We start from the raw sequence: 24910 nt of genomic DNA, 5'->3' as shown, positions 1-24910 counted from the left end.
GGACATAAGGCCGAGAGGTCGCAGGACGTCAGCTGATGGAATATAAAGAGCTTGGGTTCAGGGGGAACAGACCATGATTTATTGATAGAAGGCAGAATAGCAGCGATGAAGTGTATGAATAAGGAGGGTAATGACACAAGGAGCAAAGAGGAGAGGAGGAAACGTAACTACATGGACCCTTCTGACTCCTCACCCAACCAGAGCAGCCGCCCCAGCGCCCTAACAGGCTATTAATATCTATGACAATGTACGGTGGAGGCCATGGGGGGTCAGTACAAGTCATCTGTAAATAGAAAAAGCAATATCAATAAAAGGAACATCATATTATCCTTCATTTCTGTCCTATTGAATGCTTTAATCTTGTCCTACCATAAAAATTGATCACCCAACCAAAGTTTGAATGTCTGATCACAATAATGGAGGTCCCGTGTCTCCCGTTAACTGGTGCATGTGAATGTATGCTGCCAATGGACTTAATCTCTGTAAGACTGAATAAGCTAGTACTTGGCTATCTTTGTCAGTCCTATAGACCCTTAAAGGAGTTGTGGCTCAGTCACCTGACCATCAATCTGTAATGTGCAAGTAATGGACATAGAAATGACTACTGGGTTGGCAAACAGAGAAGAATTGATGATAAAGGGTCCATCATTGTGTCCCTCTCTAGAATGGGGCTCATTTAGAATCTGCTTGGATTGCTGCCCTGTCTCAGACTCTCTCGTCCAGTCACCAATAACCAAGATACCGTTGTTTACTCCTCCACTCGGCTCCTTGGCGCTACCATATTCAGATTCTTCTCAGTAGGCTTTCTCGGAGTTGCTGAGGGCACCTTGCCTTGTGAAGAACTGTTCACCAAGAAACTGGTGATCACCAAAACCTAAGTCTTCATTCTCTCATGGCTCCGACTTTCATTGCCATCTGAGCTCAGTACACCAAAACTACAAGTCCATTCAAATGGGGGATATGGGATCCCTATTCTCAGGATTGGTTGGATCCCCAACAATTAAGTAGCTATCACCTATGGAGTGTAGAGGTAAGAAGATGTTATGGTGGGTCTCTCCCTTTAGAACCTAGAAATGGTGTAGCTATAGCAGTGAAGAGGTAGATAAGCAGTCCGGGGTGGGGTGAGGGGGGAATATAGATCATTTTGCAACACACAACGAACCTAAAATTATGAATGGTATAGGGTGACTGGGGGTCCTAATACAGATGTTGTAGCCACATCCTAAAAAAAGATTCATTCATAAATATTTATGGCAGCCAAAAATTTTGATGGTTATTAAATAATACAAAAACAAACAAAACAAAATCTCCCCAAACGCGCAGTAAAAAGCAAACACATAGTAACAAAATTATAGCAAAACCATGTACACGACTTCCCATGTGACTTCTGGGAAAGGTTCCAAACGGTTAAAAGTCATTGAATTGCTCAAACAAAGTCCCAGCGTCTAACGCGCACAAAAATATTCTCCGAAAAATTGAAAATTAGAATTTTGTCATTTCTTTTCCCAGATTCATACAAAGAAGTCTCCACAAACCGATCCGGCGAAAGGGCTGCGAAATGCAAAAAAATAACGAAGTAAACAAAATAATCCCCCCACCCCCCACTAAACCCCTTCAGAGACTTTTGTGGAGATTGTTCACCTCCGAAGCCGCGTTACAACATAATGCCGTGTATGCGTCTCCTGCCGAAAAACCAGAAAGTCAGAACAGCCTTTTGTTTGCAACACAACGAACCTTTTAGTAATTTAAGGCCTTAGTACACTAAAATTAGCCCGGTGGGAAGAGGAAATTTATTACAGACTCCTACGTTAATTATAACAATCCGACACTCAATGCTTGTTAACACTAAATGTATTTTTCATTCCAAGTAGAATGAGATCAGTGGGACCAAAGGAAAATAATCCCGCACCCCCCAAGGGTAGATATAGGGGATAATGCTCACCACACCGGAGTCTATGGAAAAAGTAGAAATCTGGGGAGACAGAGGTCAGACAGTGCGGGAATTGATGAGATAGAGAGGGGTAAAATTAGGAGGAATCCTATAAATAATGGGAGAATTCAGCTCTGAAGGATGAGGAACTCTAAATGGAGCTCAGAAATATAATACAGGATGTAACTCAGGATCAGTGAGGATAAGTAATGTAATGTATGTACACAGTGACTGTACCAGCAGAATAGTGAGCGCAGCTCTGGAGTATAATACAGGATGTAACTCAGGATCAGTACAGGATAAGTAATGTAATGTATGTACACAGTGACTGCACCAGCAGAATAGTGAGTGCAGCTCTGGAGTATAATACAGAATGTAACTCAGGATAAGTGAGGATAAGTAATGTAATGTATGTACACAGTGACTGTACCAGCAGAATAGTGAGTGCAGCTCTGGAGTATAATACAGGATGTAACTCAAGATCAGAACAGGATAAGTAATGTAATGTATGTACACAGTGACTGTACCAACAGAATAGTGAGCACAGCTCTGGAGTATAATACAGGAAGTAACTCAGGATCAGTACAGGATAAGTAATGTAATGTATGTACACAGTGACTGTACCAGCAGAATAGTGAGCACAGCTCTGGAGTATAATACAGGAAGTAACTCAGGATCAGTACAGGATAAATAATGTAATGTATGTACACAGTGACTGCACTAGGAGAATAGTGAGTGCAGCTCTGGGGTATAATACAGGATGTAACTCAGGATCAGTACAGGATAAGTAATGTAATGTATGTACACAGTGACTGTACCAGCAGAATAGTGAGTGCAGCTCTGGAGTATAATACAGGATGTAACTCAGGATCAGTACAGGATAAGTAATGTATGTACACAGTGACTGTACCAGCAGAATAGTGATTGCAGCTCTGGAGCATAATACAGGATGTAACTCAGGATCAGTACAGGATAAGTAATGTAATGTATGTACACAGTGACTGTACCAGCAGAATAGTGAGCGCAGCTCTGCAGTATAATACAGGATGTAACTCAGGATCAGTACAAGATAAGTAATGTAATGTATGTACACAGTGACTGCACCAGCAGAATAGTGAGTGCAGCTCTGGAGTATAATACAGGATAAGTAATGTAATGTATGTACACAGTGACTGTACCAGCAGAATAGTGACCACAGCTCTGGAGTATAATACAGGATGTAACTCAGGATCAGTACAGGATAAGTAATGTAATGTATGTACACAGTGACTATACCAGCAGAATAGTGAGTGCAGCTCTGGGGTATAATACAGGATGTAACTCAGGATCAGTACAGGATAAGTAATGTAATGTATGTACACATTGACTGTACCAGCAGAATAGTGAGTGCAGCTCTGGAGTATAATACAGGATGTAACTCAGGATCAGTACAGGATAAGTAATATAATGTATGTACACAGTGACTGCACCAGCAGAATAGTGAGCGCAGCTCTGGAGTATAATACAGGATGTAACTCAGGATCAGTACAGGATAAGTAATGTAATGTATGTACACAGTGACTGTACCAGCAGAATAGTGAGCGCAGCTCTGGAGTATAATACAGGATGTAACTCAGGATCAGTACAGGATAAGTAATGTAATGTATGTACACAGTGACTGCACCAGCAGAATAGTGAGTGCAGCTCTGGAGTATAATACAGGATGTAACTCAGGATCAGTACAGGATAAGTAATGTAATGTATGTACACAGTGACTGCACCAGCAGAATAGTGAGTGCAGCTCTGGAGTATAATACAGGATGTAACTCAGGATCAGTACAGGATAAGTAATGTAATGTATGTACACAGTGACTGTACCAGCAGAATAGTGAGTGCAGCTCTGGAGTATAATACAGGATGTAACTCAGGATCAGTACAGGATAAGTAATATAATGTATGTACACAGTGACTGTACCAGCAGAATAGTGAGTGCAGCTCTGGAGTATAATACAGGATAAGTAATGTAATGTATGTACACTGACTGTACCAGCAGAATAGTGAGCGCAGCTCTGGAGTATAATACAGGATGTAACATGTAAATAAACATCTAAGGTGTATGGAGATTGTGATGTTGTGTCAGTCTAGTCTAGATGGAAGATGATGAGGACATGGATTTCTGATTACTCGATCTTCAAGAAATAGCGTATTCAATAAATATTTTTCGGTGGAGGCAGGAGGAGGAGCTTCCTGCTGTTTGCGAGGAAAGAATTAATGGTTACCCTGAGGCAGTGAACTAGTGACACTGGGGAGAATGTGTAGCCATTAACTGTGATGGTTGTGGTGGGGAATACAGCTTAGGATGTAAAGCAGAACCAACCCCATGTTAGAGATAGAAATTAATCTGGGATATTGGTCCCAAACCTGGGACATTGTGCAGGAGAGACTGACACCCTAATTACAGAGCCACAGCCTCAGCTATCTAACAGATGTCATTATATTTAAATGAAAGCTGGACCGCCCCTTTAAGAGTACCAATTAGACATGAAGTAAGAGAATTTGAGAACATCAGTTGTGGATTCAGGTGGGAGAATATTGCGGGGTCACTGAGTACAGACTGTAGAATGGATGTTTATGCGCTTCTACAGTAGCCAGCTGTCATTTTAATGACCCCATTACATTTCCTCATAGGAAAAGTGGGAAGCACGTTGCGTTCGGCTCCCCCGTTGTTGACGCCGTACAGTTTTGGACATATGAAGGGTATTGCTGGAGTCTCGCTAGTGCAGTTCACTTTGACAAAGCCGCTCATCAAGAAGGTCATCACAAACTTTCTGCCATTTGTGGCCCTGGAGCAAGGCTTGTTACCCAAGGAAACACAACAGAAGATGACACGGAGGCGTAACGCTGACAAACGCTTCACCTATACAGCAGCCAGCAAGGTCCTGGAAGTCAAACCTCATCCGCAATGTTTGCTTCTTCATAAAGGAAAGTGCGGAATGATCATCAGAAAACCCACAATGTCTGTCTGACGATTCCTAACAACAGAGCAGGACGACTCCTACTGGATCATCACACTACAATGTTCAGGCAAAATACAGTCATGTACTATATAAGCCCGCAATATACTGTATAACACCACAATGTACTGTATAACATGGTAATGTACTGTATAACACCGCAATGTACTGTGTAACATGGTAATGTACTAAATAACCCTGCAATATACTGTATACCACAATGTACTGTATAACATGGTAATGTACTGTATAACACCGCAATGTACTGTGTAACATGGTAATGTACTAAATAACCCTGCAATATACTGTATACCACAATGTACTGTATAACATGGTAATGTACTGTATAACATGGTAATGTACTATATAACCCCGCAATATACTGTATAACACCACAAAGTACTGTATAACATGGTAATGTACTAAATAACCCCGCAATATACTGTATACCACAATGTACTGTATAACATGGTAATGTACTAAATAACCCCGCAATATACTGTATACCACAATGTACTGTATAACATGGTAATGTACTGTATAACACCGCAATGTACTATATAAGCCCGCAATATACTGTATAACACCACAATGTACTGTATAACATGGTAATGTACTGTACAACACCGCAATGTACTGTATAACATGGTAATATACTAAATAACCCTGCAATATACTGTATAACACCGCAATGTACTGTATAACATGGTAATGTACTATATAACCCCGCAATATACTGTATAACACCACATTGTACTGTATAACATGGTAATGTACTGTATAACACCGCAATGTACTATATAACCCCACAATATACTGTATAACACCACAATGTACTGTATAACATGGTAATGAACTGTATAACACTGCAATGTAGTGTATAACATGGTAATGTACTGTATAACATGGTAATGTACTGTATAACACCGCAACACACTGTACAGAACTATAATATACTGTATAAATGGCAACATACTATACAGCACTACAATTTATTGTATAAAACCGCAACATACTACACAGCACTATAATGTACTGTATAGCACTGCAATATACCGTACAGCACTACAATATACTGTATACCACAACATACTGTACAACACTACAATACATTGTATTACACTGCAACATACTGTAAAGCACTATAATGTACTATATAGCACTGCAATATACTGTATAACACTGCAACAAATTATAAAGCACTACAATACACTGTATAACATCTCAACATACTGTGAAGCACTATAATGTACTGTATAGCACTGCAATATACTGTATAACACCACAACATACTGTGGTGCACTACAATATACTGTATAACAGTGTAACATACTGTATACAAAGCAATATACTATATACATGGCACTATACTATATAACACCACAACGTACTACACAGCACTAAAATATACTGTATACATGGCGACATACCTTACAGAACTATAATATACTGCACAGCCCTACAATATACTGTATAACACCGCAATATACTGTATACAGAGCAATATACAGCGGCTGAATCTCGGTTCTATTCTGATATTTGTACATAAAGCCTTTGAGATCTAAACATCAGTAAAGTTGTGAAGTTTTTTCTTTTTGTTCCGGGCTTCTAGCAGAGAATCTTCTTTCGTGTTGTCTTCCTCCATCTTCAAGGTGAGGCCAAGAAGGGCTTTTCTCGCAGAGCTTTCTGTTATTTCACAAATAGCGGATATTTTCCGTCTTGTTTGTCTGTTTGTCTAGATATCTGGTGTGAACATGCCCCGATAGATGTATTGTGGGATACACAGAGGCTGAATGGATCCATGGTGGTGTACTGCATCAGACATTGCTGCGGTTTTATCCGCCTGTCAGACAATTATGTGTTTTACTAACTATATGAAGCCGTAAATCATCTTTCCCCGCACAATAGAGGACACAATGAGGTTCACGGGTATAACAAGGTAAGATACAAGAGAAATCTCTAATATTCACAATAAATGGTTTGATACAATGAAGCGGAGAAAACTCACAGAAAGGTCATATACAACAAGCGCAAGTTCACATATTCTCCTTCCACTAGCACATGCGCTGCAGAACAATGGCACACATCTGATGGATGATACCAAGGGTCCTATTGTTTTGTTCATTCGAAGCATCTTAGTTCATTAACATAATGCAAGAGCTACAGTGAGGACTGACACAACAAACAGCAGTAAAGGTCTTCACCTTACAATGACATGGACATGCAGTAGTACAGGCTATGCTAGTTCTACTTATCCTGAGCTTCCTGCTTCATGAATAGAAGGCAAGAACTACAGTGAAGACTGATAGAAGATGGACAGAGCAGTGATGGCCTTTAATCTTACAATTGCATCCAACGCTACAGTATATGTTATATATAACATAATAACTTATACTAGTTCTGCTCATCCTGAACTGCCTTGCTCATGAACAAAATGCAGAACTACAGTAAGGACTGACAGAACACAAACAGGTGCAGTAAGGGTCTGTCTTGCAGTTGCATGCACTTTTGTACGGGTTCACATACTAGTTTATACTATTTATGCTCATCTTAAACTTCCTTGCTAATGAACTAAATGCAAAATTGACAGTGAACACTTACATCTTTACCTCTGACTATGAAAAAGTTATTCCTTTTTCATAGTCAGAGGTAAAGATGTCAGTGTTCACAGTTGATTTTGCATTCAGTTCATTAGCAAGGTGCATTTCAGGTTTCTAGCCACTGGGGGCAGCATCTATACAACCACATCCCTTTGTGGACCCTTCCCCGACCTCCACCAAATCAAACTCTCTGGTTCCATCGATAGGTTCTATTGGACTGGCAGAGAGTCCAGGTCCGCCCACCTGACAGTACAGCCTAATTATCATATTGGGTGCTGAAACTAACAGCACTGATTGCTCAGGAACTACTCCTAACTCCCATCATGCAAACTTGCTATTCTTGTTATGCCTATAGCAGTGAATGGAACATGCTGGGAGGAGAAGGAGATAAGTTGTGACATCATCTATTGTCGGTTATGATGTAATGAAGGGTCAGCAGTGTTATTTATAGAGGTGTTATCTTCTATTGTTATCCTGTCTGTGATGTAAATGAACTGACAGCAGAAAAGTGAATCCACATAAAATTGGCAAGTACCGGTCTATTATTAGGCTTAGTGGCCAGAGAGAAAACTACAGGCTATAACACTTTTTTAAAAAAATGAAATAGGGACATGAAAAATAATAGAAAAAAAAAATATAACAAAATATGTTTAACACAAAAACTTGCTTTAAAAGTAGGAATTTTTTGTTCAAAGTTGTAGCTATCTGCGGATCTTTATGAGGCGTCGGCGAGATCTGTGCTATAACCAGTCATCACCAGACAATCATAGAAACAAAGTGTCCAAGATAACGTGTCTGCAACTTTATTACTAGATAACAATGGGAGCCGAGGGGGGAGTTGCGAATCCGGACAATCCTCTGGTTTTGATGAGTTTTGCGGCTTCTGATCGTCCATGCAAATGTTTATTATTATATCCTAATGGGAAGTTGTTGCGGCTGCGGCGGATCCATCTCCCAGCAGATGACGGCGAGCCGGTGCGAGGCACTTGATTTGAAAATCCTAATCTCCTTCTTCTCAAACAACATGAGGATGATATTTCCCTGCAGATTAGCTTTATTTCATCTGAAGTTTGGCAGGCGCCGGGCACGTTCCTCAGAGTTTACTTCTAGGAAAACATGTCACATCAGCCGTACAAGATGGCGCCGGAGCTTGACAAGACGATGACAACAAGAAGCCTGATTCATCCCAAGAAAGGGAAGATGATAGAGGAGATTAACTCATTATTGTGATAAGCAGGAGCGGGACACATTCTACTGGTGGCCACACCCTCTACTAATATTCCTCCCACCCCCAAGGAGTCACCATTTACAGGGCTTTTTACCTTGGCCCCAGTTATTGTCTTCTTTATCCACTTTGCATCTGATTGATAGATTGGATTACACATCACACATTGAGAGAAATTTGTTGCTGTGCAAAAAGAAATTAAAGGGATTTTTCGTGACTCATATATTGATATGGATGACCCATCCTTAGGATATGTAATAGCTGGGGGTCAGCTGAATGAAGAGGCCACACTGCTCAGAAACACTGCGATCTCTTCCCTGCGTGGATGATGTCACATCTGTTGGTCACATGGTACAGCAGCAGCTCAGTCCCATTCAAGGGAGCCCCATTCTAAGCACAGCGCTGTGCTTTGTATTCTGGGTGTCAGACTCTGCCCAATCACTTATTGATGACCTTTCCTAAGAATTGGCCGACAATATGGAAGTCCCTTCATTGTCCTTACACCCAATTTTGGTCATTTTTTATTTTTATTTTTTTATTTTAAAGAGAAATAAAAATAAAAAAATGCAACAAAAATTGATTTTTTTTTGTTTTTTTGCACCCTTCACGTCACTTTTCCTAAAAGTGGGTAAGAGACCCCCAAGGTTGATTAAAATTTACAACAGAAACTGGGTAACCTCTGGTTAAGAATTGAGTTTTTTGGGGCATTGTGGGTCAGTGATTGCACAAGTAGGAAAACACAGTCTTGATAAATTTCCTCCACTTAGTCTAAACCAAGTCCTTGCAATATCGTACCATGACTCAAGTATATTACAATTATGGGACCCCTTACCATTATTTCCCAGGGGTCCAATATCATGCATTTCAATTTGTTATGCCAAACAGCGCTGTATACAATACATACCGTATCCACATGAGCGGTACCACATAACAAACTCGGCTCTACTGCACTGGAGCTGAGCAGGTTTGGTTGCATACGGATGATACTGTATCAACAAGTGCCGTGCCGAGTGACCAGACCAGCTCTGCTACATCTGATATTGCTACATACATGCGCTGCACACAAATCTGCCTGGATACAAGCGCTGTAATGAAACAAGGCTCACGATGGCGCCGCCGCTCACTTAACAGGAGATGCACGATTCATTTCCGTCAGGTTGTGCTGACCACTGACCGCAGCGTGTTTAATGTAGCGTACACAGCTAAACCAGGGTAATCCATGCTTGATTCAGCCAAGGATGGGAGCGCGGACAGCTCCGAAGCAAGAAACCAATCTTACAGCGAGTATTTACAATGCACCGTTTAATCCCCAATCCCTGTTAATCCAAGAAAAAAAAAAAAATCACAAACCGTCTCCGATTAACTGTATGTGACTGCCGCTCGCCCATAAATAAGCAAAGTCTGCCGCGCCAATTACGGGAAGGCTTTTGCTTTTCCATTTCACTTATGCTTTTAATTTTGCAGTGTCAGTCATAATTACCCCTCGCAGGAAGTAGTTCCCTTTTTTTTATCCCGCCGCACTTTTGTCTAGAATCATCTCAGATGATCGGCTCCTTTAATAATTGAGACGCCAGAAAGCATTTACTTGTAAAGGAAAAAGATGGCAAGAAAATTCTGTCAGAAATCAAGGGGCTGTCAGCAAAGTAAAGTAAACTTACCTGGGAACAAATAACAGGGCGGACGTGAATTATTTACCTGCCGAGTTATTCTTCTCACATGATGGGAATTAGAAATGTATGGGGCGGAACGGGATGACGTGAAATTTTAATGCATTACTAAATCGATTGCCGCAGCAGAGTTTGCGGCGGCGGCTGACAACTTTGACATTCCATAAGATAAAGTGGAATGTTGGTGCTTAGTTAGGTGTCCAACTTATGTGATCACTGCTGATCGGTCACCGCTGACCCGGATAGAGCCTATATTTGGCACCCAGATTGGATGCTACAATTGGCCCGATGGTATCTGAACACAGAGACAGATTTGCAAGGAATCCACACTATTACTTTTTTTATGCCACGATATAACGGTATTATTTGTATGCTGTTCCAAGGGGGAACTCTCCTCTGGACATTGTTGGTTACACCAACCGCAGGCACCATTGGCTGTTTTCAGAACTCTCTGACAAGTAAATCGAGTGACATTTGTAGGTACATCAAGGGGACCACTGATCTCCAGACAGATGTGGGCATTTATGGGATATCCGGTAGATTTAGCCCTACATGACCACATAATAAGCAAAACATCAACCATCCTAAAACTGGCTATACCCAATTAAATAATGTCCTCTAAGTCCACCAATGCTGGCTGACCATCTGATGTATATGTGTGGGGGGAGGGGGTCTCCTGACTATACCCTGCTGTAATGTCTTGGGAGGTAAGGTTCAGAAAGTTGGATTTCAACATGCCAGTTCTTTCTGTCCTTAAAGGTGATGACTGATCTACTGTCGGAGGGGTCCGGTGGGGGTTTCTCCACCATCTCTACTGGATACATAAACATGTGTATGGGCCGGAGCTATGGGGACAGGCAAATGTACAAGCATTAACTATCCAAGTCTATGGTGAGTCTTAAGTATTATGGCCTGATGTTTTGACGTATTTTGGAGTTGGGCACCCAAGATACGTTGCATGTTTACAGTCCGTACTAATAAGAAAACTGAAGTGAAGTCTTATAGAGTGCAGAGAAATGCATTTCAATGGGTGTGACAATGAAGGGTGAAACTCCCAGATGGGGAGTGCAGTCAATGCAAATATACTGTAGACTATAAACTTCTTCAACAGGATCCGTAACAACTGTATCATCTTAGTCAACACCAGTAGTACATATGCCATAACATGGACTATGCACAATATGTAGGAGCACCCACCTAATTCCTGGGCAACACTCCACACCAGAAGGCACCACCTTAAAGTCCATTAAGTTCATCCATGGGATGGGAGATGATGTGACTCAAAGTTCGGGGGTGGGTGAACTTTAGAGAAGTGGGAAACACATAAGGAATAAACCAATCTGTCCTAAAACAGGATATTCTCCACTTGGTCCAGGGTGGCAATGACACAGGACCTTCTACTATTCTACACAATAATAATAATAATAATAATACATCCCCCACGTAGATTTATTTCCCACATAGACTAAGAAGTAATATATAGGCAAAATCAAACCTGAGACGCTTCTAATGCACCTCTAATGACCCCAACTGAAGTCATCTAGTCCTAGCCATACTATCCTCATGACCCCAATCCCCATCAACCCTATATGTTTCCTTGTGCACAATCTCTTACCTTGCAGAGGAAACTGATATTATAGCCGAGGGACTTTGCATTTCTGGAGCCGGAGTTCATATAATTTCCCACCAGTAATACCAGCTCTAACATCTTCTTGAAGTTCTCGCTCTTCTTGAGCTCCTCGCAGGCCAGGGTCACCGCTATGATATCAGGCTTGATGTTACTGATGTGCTCCTCAAAGGTCAGCTTGAAGAGGATCCCGTTTAGTCGTGGCCGCAGCATTTTCACCGTGCTCATCTGTAATGAGATAAAGACATTTTGAAGGATTATTTGTGGCTGATATTAAGGTGCACACCATCTAAGATATTCTCAGACACCCTGGACCCTTCTATCACCAGTGCATAACCCCCCCACTTGGTCCTCTTTGCATATTGAAGCTGCCCTTGCCACATGCAGCCCTATCATCATATAGAAAGGTCACTGCTCCCAACAAAATCAACACACTCCTCTCCTAAAATACTTTGTGCTTCTGTGAGGTCCTGCTTCCCTAACTTAAAGCATTTTTTCTCCTGTTAGGGATTTTTTGAGCCAAACAGGGGCAATTAGAAAGTAAAGATGGCACAAGATGAATAGGCGATATTCTCTATCATACTTGGGTCGTGTGGTCAAGGCCTCCAGTATGTGCAGATCAAGCAGGAAGTAGCTAACTTCTCCTCCTGCTCAGTAGGAATCATTATAGACAAATATAGGAAATACAGTAACAATAAAAATGAAAGGTCTTGGATTGGATGTAATGCAAATATAGTTTTACTGTTTATCCATAGTCAGTGACCGTCAAGGAAGTAGCTAGCTTCTTCTCTTACATTATACATACAGACTTGGGTGGACAGTTACTATAAAGAGAGAGGTGAGACATAGGACTTAATGCAACTCGAGTTCCATTGTTCATGCAGTAGTCAGGGCGTGCTGGGATGTAAAGCTCAGTAGTGACATCAGTGAAGTATGAAGGAGCTAACTTCTCCTCTTTCAAAATAGGAATTATTATATAGATATTATATAGATAATTATATGAAAAGAAAGGTAAGATATTGCATTTAAAAAAAAATACAGTTCTATTGTTCATCCAGAGTCTGCTGCTGTCAGGATCTGCTGGGAAGTGAAGCTCATTGGTTACATCATCGAAGAAGGAAGTAGCTAACTTCTCCTCCTCCTCCTCCTCCTCCTCAGTAGTAACCAATATAGATACAGTCTAGAACATTCAGTAACTATGAAATGAAAGGAGAAACATTGGATTTATTACAAATAAATTTCTATTTATCATCAAGGACAAGCTAGGAGTGATAGTCACAATAGCTGGAGAGCAAAAAGTGGTTGTAACAACAGCTGGAGAGTAAGAAGTAGTAGTCACAACAGCTGGAGAGCAAAAAGTGGTTGTCAACAGCTGGAGAGCAAGAAGTGGCAGTCACAACAGCTGGAGAGCAAGAAGTGGCAGTCAACAGATGGAGAGTAAGAAGTGGTAGTCACAACAGCTGGAGAGCAAGAAGCGGTTGTAACAACAGCTGGAGAGCAAGAAGCGGTTGTAACAACAGATGGAGAGCAAGAAGCGGTTGTAACAACAGCTGGAGAGCAAGAAGCGGTTGTAACAACAGCTGGAGAGCAAGAAGCGGTTGTAACAACAGCTGGAGAGCAAGAAGCGGTTGTAACAACAGCTGGAGAGCAAGAAGCGGTTGTAACAACAGCTGGAGAGCAAGAAGCGGTTGTAACAACAGCTGGAGAGCAAGAAGCGGTTGTAACAACAGCTGGAGAGCAAGAAGCGGTTGTAAAAACAGCTGGAGAGCAAGAAGCGGTTGTAAAAACAGCTGGAGAGCAAGAAGCGGTTGTAACAACAGCTGGAGAGCAAGAAGCGGTTGTAACAACAGCTGGAGAGCAAGAAGCGGTTGTAACAACAGCTGGAGAGCAAGAAGCGGTTGTAAAAACAGCTGGAGAGCAAGAAGCGGTTGTAACAACAGCTGGAGAGCAAGAAGCGGTTGTAACAACAGCTGGAGAGCAAGAAGTGGTTGTAACAACAGCTGGAGAGCAAGAAGTAGTAGTCACAACAGCTGGAGAGCAAGAAGTGGTTGTAACAACAGCTGGAGTGCAAGAAGTAGTAGTCACAACAGCTGGAGAGCAAGAAGTGGTTGTAACAACAGCTGGAGTGCAAGAAGTAGTAGTCAACAGCTGGAGAGCAAGAAGTGGTTGTCAACAGCTGGAGAGCAAGAAGTGGTAGTCCCAACATCTGGAGAGCAAGAAGTGGTTGTAACAACAGCTGGAGTGCAAGAAGTAGTAGTCACAACAGCTGGAGAGCAAGAAGTGGTTGTAACAACAGCTGGAGTGCAAGAAGTAGTAGTCACAACAGCTGGAGAGCAAGAAGTGGTTGTCACAACAACTGGAAAGCAAGAAGTGGTTGTCAACAGCTGGAGAGAAAGAAGTGGTAGTCCCAACATCTGGAGAGCAAGAAGTGGTTGTAACAACAGCTGGAGAGCAAGAAGTGGTTGTCACAACAGCTGGAGAGTAAGAAGTGATAGTCAAACAGTTGGAGTGCAAGAAGTGGTTGTCACTACAGCTGGAGAGCAAGAAGTGATAGTGACACCAGCTGGAGAGCAAGGAGTGGTTATCACAACTGCTGGAGCGCAAGAAGTGGTTGTTAACAGCTGGAGAGCAAGAAGTGGTAGTCCCAACATCTGGAGAGCAAGAAGTGGTTGTAACAACAGCTGGAGAGCAAGAAGTGGTTGTCACAACAGCTGGAGAGTAAGAAGTGATAGTCAAACAGTTGGAGTGCAAGAAGTGGTTGTCACTACAGCTGGAGAGCAAGAAGTGATAGTGACACCAGCTGGAGAGCAAGGAGTGGTTGTCACAACTGCTGGAGCGCAAGAAGTGGTTGTTAACAGCTATAGAGCAAGAAGTGGTTGTTAACAGCTGGAGAGCAAGACGTGGTAGTCCCAACATCTGGAGAGCAAGAAGTGGTAGTCCCAACATCTGGAGTGCAAGAAGTGGTTGTCACAACATCTGGAGTGCAAGAAGTGGTTGTCACAACATCTAGAGAGCAAGAAGTGGTTGTCACAACAACTGGAGAGCAAGAAGTGGTAGACAAACAGTTGAAATGCAATAAATAGTAGTTGTAATAACTGGAGATCCATATTCTGGGGTCACAGTCTCCAAGTAGTTCCTTTTAAGAGGTTTCTTCTTTTTTCCCTTCTTCTGGCATGCCTTCACTTGATCCTACTGGAGTCCATAATGAGATGGATCTTCAGTCTGGATGTTGGAGAGTCACGTGTATGGAGACAATGGCCTCCAGTATTTGTACATGATGTTACGTTGCTGCCTCCACCTGTCTACTCATCCCAGTCTACCAGATTAGAGCAGGTTGATAAGGAACTGTAAGGTTAACGTATAAATTACGGCATATAGCGCCAGTATCCTGTAATTACATAGTGCAGGATTTGGCATGCTATATACTGCTCGGCACTGCTACAACCCACAGGAGCGGCTATAGTTGCACAATCACAGAGCAGTTAGTATAATTATACACTGAATTGTGATAAAAATACTGTGTGGCTACACAGCAAAGTGTTCAATTACGCTAAATGCAGGCCTCAATGAGGTAATATTGTAAAAGTGATGAAAACACCAAGATGTGGGGAGGAAAACAGAAGAAACGGACTGAAAAAAAGGAGAAGGTCGCGTGGAAGGTGGACGGACAAAGCGATTTCCCCCCTGACAGCTGGCAGGATCCTATATAGTATATACAGTACAGGGGCCACGCTATTGCTAGATATTAGTCTATTACCCAGCTGCTGTATCTAAACTTATCATGATTGATATTGTCTTCTGAGCTGCTGTATCTAAGCCTGCCATGTGTAATAATTACTGCTGAGCCTAACAGGGACACTTTTGGGTAAGGTAGTGTATCTAAGTTAGTCATGGGGGTGTCTAGGTGACCGCTCTCGCACTTAGAAATAAGTAGTGAATAATTCCTGGTGTTCTCCTACTCAGCAGCGGTAAGAGGTGATCCGGCTCTGTGGTTGCCGCTCTTTCGGGTTGCTATGGTGATGTCTGTAGTTTAAGGACTTTTATTTTAATCTTCAGAAATATAAGGAGCTCTCAAAAAATAAGCTTCAGGCGTTTTGTACTTAGGACAAAAAGAGTAATTTACTGTCCTTAATTAACTCTGTGATTTACCAGCCGGGCGAAGGAACACATCAAAATGGAGAAGTGCAAGTACACAAAGAGTAGGAGCCACGCGGCGGCCACAGCGGCAGCAGAAGAAGCAAATTCACCCAGCGGGGCCAGGGACTATGGAGAATGAGACCAGAGGGGGATACACAATGTGATATAGCAGCAAACCCATCCAGCAAGGCCAGGGACAGCGCCGTGAATGTGAGGACTATGAAGAATGTGACCAGAGGGGGATACTGTGGGGAATTGTTCAAGTAGATGCTCGGTAGCAGTGCAGGAAACCGGGACACAGACACTGGGTTGCACACAAGTTCAGGCTTTATTCACTTGTAGTGCATTAATTGCCTTTGCAAAGGCACAAACAAGCAAAACAAAAACCTTCCCGGCTGAGAACTAACTAAACATAAGCAAACTGTTGCATGACTATCCAGGAGCCTGCCACCAGACTCCCGCCTTTTGCAACAACAATGGGTGGCACAGTACCTGCTTTGGAGGTCCGGTCTGGACAGGTCAACTCTGTCAGTGTGGTGTCACACTCCTAGTCTTCACACACAGACTAATATCAGGCCTTGATTACACAGCTGACCTCCCTGGTGTTGTCCTTTACCATACACCCTTTAGCTGCCTGGCTGTAACATGCCTGTCTTCCCAGACCACACCCTTCACTCTTCAATACACAGTACAATATAGAACGCCCTGTATCTGAGGACTATGGAGAATGTCACCAGAGGGGGGCACACAACGTGATATAGCAGTGTACCCACCCAACGGGGCCAGGGATGGTGCACTGTATCTGAGGACTATGGAGTATGTCACCAGAGGGGGACACACAATGTGATATAGCAGTGTACCCATCCAGCGGGGCCAGGGATGGCGCACTGTATCTGAGGACTATGGAGAATGTGACCATAAAGGGGGATACACAATGTGATATAGCAGTATACCCACCCAGCGGGACCAGGGACGGCGCCCTGTATCGGAGGACTATGAACAGGGGAAACATTGTTGTAAATACGGCAACTAATAGAAACATTGTTGCATTTGAAATTATAAGAACAGATACAAAACACAATTTCCCAATCCTGTGACCCATTCAAATTTGTGATTTTCTTTCCTCAATTTGCCGCTATAACTAAGATACACTACACCACAGTCTTCTAGAAAGTTGCACATTGTTGCATTATACAACTAATATTCTGATTTGTGTCAGGGATAAACGTCTCACTTGTCAGTTCTGCTCAATCTTACCATAAACAGCAATGGCGACAGATTATGCGCTGACCTGTCGGCGACCATTGTTGTTTTCGAGAAACGAAGTTGTGGGCAGCGGAGTCTTATCACTGTTCTCAGACTGACAAATGTATCCCCACAATGTAATGTGCTTAATGTTACTGGGGCAAAGAGCAAATTGTGGCCTCAGGCAGAAGAATTTAGAAGAACCGGGAAAAGCTGGAGAAGGTCAAAATGTCTCAAAAATGAGTTGTGTGCGCGGCGGCGGCGGTGAGGGTCCCGCTCAACAGAATACTAAATATTAAATTATGATAATAAATTAACCACTTGAATGCATCGGCATGGCTGGTAATGACCGGCGCATTGTCATAGTGTGAACCTGGAAAAGTAAGTAAAGTAGGACATGTGAAAATACAACTAATACCATAAGGTGGCGGAACTCACGGAACATTCTATAGGTAACTACAGCTCACAGCAAGCTTCATTTACTGCTATGGGAACATATGAACGTTCATGCTGAGACTTGTAGTTTTGCAATAGCCAAGATCTCGGTGCTGATGCCACTTCAATCAACTGCAATGATTGAATTCCCGAATATACTTTAGTAGCCGATAATCCCCCCAGTGGTAGAGGTTGGAGGAGTATATTGGGGGATTATGTAGGAAGACTACGGTACTGTGCAAAAGGTTTAAGTAGGTGACGTCTTGCAGAGTAGGATTGCTTTCAGGAAGAGAAGGGTTAATAATTCTGTTAATTGGCAAACATAAACTAAGTGATTTAAGAAAAGAGAAATGTAAATTTTATGAATATTTGGGGTGACCTCTGTCCTTTGCCTTCTTCTCGGTACTTGCAGACAGTTTTTGGCAGAACTCGGCAGGGAGGTTGTTCCCGCTGCCATCTTGGAGAACTAAGCCCAGATCTTCTGTGGATGTAGACTTCCTCCAATCTGTCTGTCTCTTCATGTCATCCCAGACAGACTGGGTGATATCTGTAGGAGTCATATCATCACTTCCAGGACTCCTCCTCCAAAGATCATCAGAAGAGTAGATTGGAGAAGGACATTGGTGGACTACAGTGATGGAGAACATTGTATGAGCACATTGGTGGACTATGGTAACAGAGAACATTGTATGAGCACATTGGTGGACTATGGTGACGGAGAATGTTGTATGAGCACATTGGTGGACTACGGTGACGGAGAACATTGTATGAGCACATTGGTGGACTACAGTGATGGAGAACATTGTATGAGCACATTGGTGGACTAAAGTGATGGAGAACATTGTATGAGCACATTGGTGGACTACAGTGATGGAGTACATTGTATGAGCACATTGGTGGACTACGGTGATGGAGAACATTGTATAAAGACATTGGTGGACTACAGTGATGGAGAACATTGTATGAGCATATTGGTGGACTACGGTGATGGAGAACATCGTATAAAGACATTGGTGGACTACAGTGATGGAGAACATTGTATGAACAGATTGGTGGACTACAGTGATGGAGAACATTGTATGAAGACATTGGTGGACTACATAGACGGAGAACATTGTATGAACACATTGGTGGACTACATAGATGGATAACATTGTATGAGCAAAATGGTGGACTACAGTGATGGAGAACATTGTATGAGCAAAATGGTGGACTACAGTGATGGAGAACATTGTATGAACACATTGGTGGACTATGTTGATTGATTCTTTTTTGAAAAAAATATAAGATTCTGCTTCAAAGAGCCCCCCTTCCCCATTTTCTTCAAGTGCCACAAAGCAGCCCCTCTTCCAATCTAATATCACAACGCAAGGCATAAAGTAACGTGTAGCCATGCGTTGGTCATCCTGTCCTCGGCTGGTCAATGTGATGATATGAACCAGCCCTAGGACGGGGCTCATTGGGACTTTTGCCCCTTCTCTTCATAATTCATTTTTATCACCGGGTTATTATGTTTGGTGTAAAAGTTTTTATTGCACAATAAACTCCAGGACTGCCCATAACCTTCTCCATGCCTGACTGTGGACTCCTGCCAAGGAGCGCTAATCCCTACGGTGACATGACATGGATAGAAGGGCAGAAGACAAGGCTATTATTCTGCATTTATAAAGGTAAAAACATATACAGAAGGCGAGCTGTTATCACCTCCATAAGTCTAATGAGATTTACCTGCTATTATACCGCACTTATGGGGCCACATTTACTACACAACCTGCAAAATCTAATTATTGGTGGCGGACACATAGAGGTTGATGTAATGACTTGCCCCATGTCACAAAGAGATGACATTAGCACGTGAATATAAAGAAATCACTAGTGACATTTCCAGGTCATCGGCGCATTGTTCTTAGTAGGTGTCAGACGTGTAGAGCAGAATTACAGCAAAGACAACTTGTTATAACTGTCTACAAAGAGAGGTAAGAGAGGATGTTCTATAATAGGACTGGATAGATGGATGGATAGATAGATAGATAGATAGATAGATAGATAGATAGATAGATAGATAGATAGACAGAAGATAGATATGAGACAGACAGACAGACAGACAGACAGACAGACAGATAGATAGATAGATAGATAGATAGATAGATAGATAGATAGATAGATATTAGATATATATCAGATAGATAGATAGAGAGATAGATAGATAGATAGATAGATAGATAGATAGATAGATAGATAGGAGATAGATATCAGATAGATAGATAGATAGATAGATAGGAGATAGATAGATAGATAGATAGATAGATAGATAGATAGGCAGAAGATAGATATGAGACAGATAGATAGGCAGAAGATAGATATGAGACAGATAGATAGATAGATAGATAGATAGATAGATAGATAGATAGACAGATACAAAGATGGATAGCTACGCAGAAGATAGACAGACGGGCAGAAGATACGTAGATAGATAGATAGATAGATAGATAGATAGATAGATAGATATAGATAGATAGATAGATAGATAGATAGATAGATAGGAGAGAGATAGATAGATAGATAGAAAGATAGATAGATAGATGATAGATATGAGACAGATAGATAGATAGATAGATAGATAGATAGATAGATAGATAGATATTAGATATATATCAGATAGAGAGATAGATAGATAGATAGATAGATAGATAGATAGATAGATAGATAGGAGATAGATAGATAGATAGATAGATAGATAGATAGATAGATAGGAGATAGATATCAGATAGATAGATAGATAGATAGATAGATAGATAGATAGATAGATAGGAGATAGATAGATAGATAGATAGATAGATAGATAGATAGATAGATAGGCAGAAGATAGATATGAGACAGATAGATAGGCAGAAGATAGATATGAGACAGATAGATAGATAGATAGATAGATAGATATAGATAGATAGGAGAGAGATAGATAGATAGATAGATAGATAGATAGATAGATAGATAGATAGATAGATAGATAGATAGATAGATGATAGATATGAGACAGACAGACAGATAGATAGATAGATAGATAGATAGATAGATAGATAGATATTAGATATATATCAGATAGAGAGATAGATAGATAGATAGATAGATAGATAGATAGATAGATAGATAGATAGATAGGAGATAGATATCAGATAGATAGATAGATAGATAGATAGATAGATAGGCAGACGATAGATATGAGACAGATAGATAGGCAGAAGATAGATATGAGACAGATAGATAGATAGATAGATAGATAGATAGATAGATAGATAGATAGATGGACAGATACAAAGATGGATAGCTACGCAGAAGATAGACAGACGGGCAGAAGATACGTAGATAGATAGATAGATAGATAGAACTTCTAGCTGGAACTTCTTTCCTCTGTTCTTTCAGCTTTTGTCACTTGCAGTGTAATGACTCCCCGGTTGGACAATTACCTCTGTCTCCCCCATAAAGTCATCTATAAAGCGTTGCTTAGCTATAACAGCCTTCATTTCCAGGTTCGGCTGGGGAATTTTACCGGGAGAGGTCACCGCACTCTGCTTGTTTCTTGGTATTAAAAATTGTCTTTGTGGGCAGGATCCCTTTCTCTAATATCAAAGTCGTACATCACAAGAATCCGATTATATTGCCACCTGAAATGAAGGCCTGTGTGAGCGGAGAGGTGTTGGATCCCATTCAGTAATATATGTATCATATAGACAGCCCTGGCGGCAGATACGGACCCCATGGAGTAGAGGGGCCCAACCTGACCTTCATCTTTCAATGTGCAATACTTCTTCTATGATCAGGTCTCTTACCAGGTGTTAAAAAACATTGGCCCCTCTTGTTCAAGCATATTGGGAAGACACACCTTACAAGGCTACTGGGCCTGAGTGCCCACCGTACCTCAAGTTACACCCCTTGATCTATGGCCTGCAAATGGATGGGGAAGTGGTGCCCGAGAAAGGCTAGTTTTACAAAGTAGAAGGACACTATGTAGTAGAAAACCTGTAGGAACAACATGACTGCTGAAAAAATAAATAAATCTGTGAGTAGATATCACGGGGCAGTCCCTTATTTAGGACCCTTGTGAACTATATCCAGGTCAGGCGGCAGACTTGATAGCACCTCTGGAGGACAAAACACAAGGGGCATTTAATGGATAGTCTATTAATATAAAAACAACTTCATTTAATGCTCGATTCTTCCTGCGGAGGAGCTGCAGGGAAATGGAGCACTTGACTGATTCTGCGGAGGGTTCCAGCTTTAGGACACCCAATAGGGTTGAGCCGATCTTGAGCTTTCAGGATCGATTTTAAAATCCGATTTCTGATCATTTTCCAGCTGATCCCGATTGTGAAATTTGCTCGATCGCCGATCGGGATCCGATCTTTTCTGATCCTGATCGCTCAACCCTAACACCCAATGAGCTACCTACAATATTTTAAGTAGGATTGGGAGAATTTTATTATCCCATCAACAGCAGTTTCTGGCTCAATGGGAAATATTGTGGCGTACATTTGGTACAAGGACCACATTGCCTCCCTTCTTGCCAAATTCCCTGAAGGAGGACAGAGTATGGTGGACAGCGTGCAAATCTATGACAGTCCCTAAGCAGCATCATCTCCATTCTGGCGCATCGGTAAGAAATGCCAGTCTTAATAAACCTGCCCCCATGTGTCCAAAGCAGAGGGCCCCTTTAAATTGTCCCAAAAAGTTTGCAATATATAAAAGAATCCAACTCTTTGAAGTAATCTAACGTTATAAGACTAATGTTATTTTTGCTTATATAACACAAAACGTGGAACAACTTTTCCATTATGTATAGGGCACCAATCCAGCAGCCGATCCGAGCGCCGCTATTTTTATAAATTGGACTTTTTTTTTAATTGGGGAACAAATCTGCACCTTGTACAAAAAAAGAGGGAAAGACATTATTGTGCAAAAAGCTGATAAATTGTAGCACTTGGCTTTAATTATCCCCTTATTTATTTTTAATTCCGCTCTTCAAAGCTGAATTGCAATTTTCCTTATTGCTCATTAGTATCCATTCATGTCGATGGCCATTAGCGAGCGGTAACGACCACCACGCAGCGCTCTATACCCCAATTTGACTTCAATGTGTTAATTGCGCCACTTACGCGCTATCAATTGCCAACCCATTTTGTGGAGGTAATTTAATAATCTCCCAAGTAGTTGCCTCATTGCTGTTTTCGTAAGAACTCGCTTGAATGTAGAATCCATTCACAAGACGATCTGTCAACCACCTGCCCCTCCGGAACTATCCGCCAGTAACCCAGACACAATCGTTGTGGAAAACTCTACTTCTAGTAACAGAAATACTGCCGTAGATGACAGAAAACTAAGCAATGGATGTGTAGATAGATAGACATACAGATAGATAGATAGATAGATAGATAGATAGATAGATAGGAGATAGATAGATAGATAGATAGATAGATAGATAGATAGATAGATAGATAGTTAGATAGATAGAGATAGGAGATAGATTGATGATAGATAGATAGATAGATAGATAGATAGATAGATAGATAGATAGATAGATAGATAGATAGATAGATAGATAGATAGATAGAGGAGATAGATTGATGATAGATAGATAGATAGATAGATAGATAGATAGATAGATAGATAGATAGATAGATAGATAGATAGATAGAAGGATCTCTCTACAATATAAGACGACATCATTAGTATTAGAGAGGGGACCCAGTTGCAGATTGGGGTCCTGGAGCTTCAAGTTCCGCCTCTGCTAGAAGAAATTGATAGATCTTATAATATTATATAGCTAGATAACTAGATACAGTAGGTAGATAGATAGGAGATAGATAGATAGATAGATAGATAGATAGATAGATAGATAGATAGGAGATAGATAGATAGATAGATAGATAGATAGATAGATAGATAGATAGGAGATAGATAGATAGGAGATAGATAGATAGATAGATAGATAGATAGATAGATAGATAGATAGATAGATAGATGAGATACTGTAGATAGGAGATAGATTGATAGATAGATAGATAGATAGATAGATAGATAGATAGATAGATAGATAGGAGATAGATAGATAGATAGATAGATAGATAGATAGATAGATAGATGAGATACTGTAGATAGGAGATAGATTGATAGATAGATAGATAGATAGATAGATAGATAGATAGATAGATAGATGTTTTTATTGTAATAGTGTTGCTACATATTTAACAATATTTCAGTTCCTTTGTCAGACCGTAAAAGTGAACTGTTAAAACTTTGGGATCAGCGCCGTTTCAGAGATAATTCCGCCATTCTTGATACCTGAGCCCTTCCTATTGTTTTCCTTGCTGGATTCCTTTAATTCTCCTGAATGGCGGCTCGGGCTGCGGCCAGTCCTCCGGGCGGATTAATACATTGTATATTCTGATTATTTTTCTCTCTCTCTACGAGAATGATCTCGGCTTGTGTGGATCTGGCCGGGCTCTGATAAATAATATTACCAGGAGGCGCTGGGCCAGTTTTCACACGCGCCAATGTAAGTAGTTACTATAATGGGAAAATCAATACGCAATTGAAATGTCTTTCTTTTTATTCCGTCTGACAGATGACAAGGCCCGGCTGAATTATTGGCCTGTTTTCGGTACATACCACTACTCCAAATTGCTCCGGCTCGCACAGATCCTCGTATTCGCTCTTCAGCTGCGACAACGAATTCAGCTCCTTCTGCTCAGGTAGATTCTTTATCAGGTTCTGGAATACAAGACAATTCACAAAGTTTATTTAAAGGGACGTTACAGCTACAGGTTATGTTATCCTCTACTGCTCTCTGTTATCAGCCACTACACGCCTGATAAAATCCTAACATTGAATTGTATTTGCAGCTGATCCTGTAAGATGTTTAGGTTTTTTGCCTTGAAGATCTTGTTCACGTCCAGATGGAGCAGAGCTGACTTTGTAAAGACACATTCAGACTTTCCTGCTCGACCTAAACACAAAATTTTGGGGTTTGGCATCCACCAAACATTATTATACACGA

The 24910-nt window shown here is 41.3% G+C and overlaps 1 protein-coding gene across 2 annotated transcripts in view; it reads right to left on the bottom strand.

The window, feature by feature from the left end:
* The window catches only part of DIAPH2 (diaphanous related formin 2), an 824584-nt gene that overhangs the window by 381692 nt on the left and 417982 nt on the right, over positions 1 to 24910 (bottom strand). For both annotated transcript variants that reach the window (XM_075260108.1, XM_075260109.1), the window contains 2 exons: positions 24523 to 24624; positions 12031 to 12270 (listed from right to left, as the gene is read on the bottom strand). In XM_075260108.1, the coding sequence (XP_075116209.1) occupies positions 12031 to 12270; positions 24523 to 24624 (342 nt within the window). The remainder of the gene's footprint in view (positions 1 to 12030; positions 12271 to 24522; positions 24625 to 24910) is intronic.

Source organism: Leptodactylus fuscus, chromosome 11, assembly GCF_031893055.1.
Source record: "Leptodactylus fuscus isolate aLepFus1 chromosome 11, aLepFus1.hap2, whole genome shotgun sequence".
Taxonomy (NCBI): Eukaryota; Metazoa; Chordata; class Amphibia; order Anura; family Leptodactylidae; genus Leptodactylus; species Leptodactylus fuscus.
This window is presented reverse-complemented; position numbering and strand designations above follow the sequence as displayed.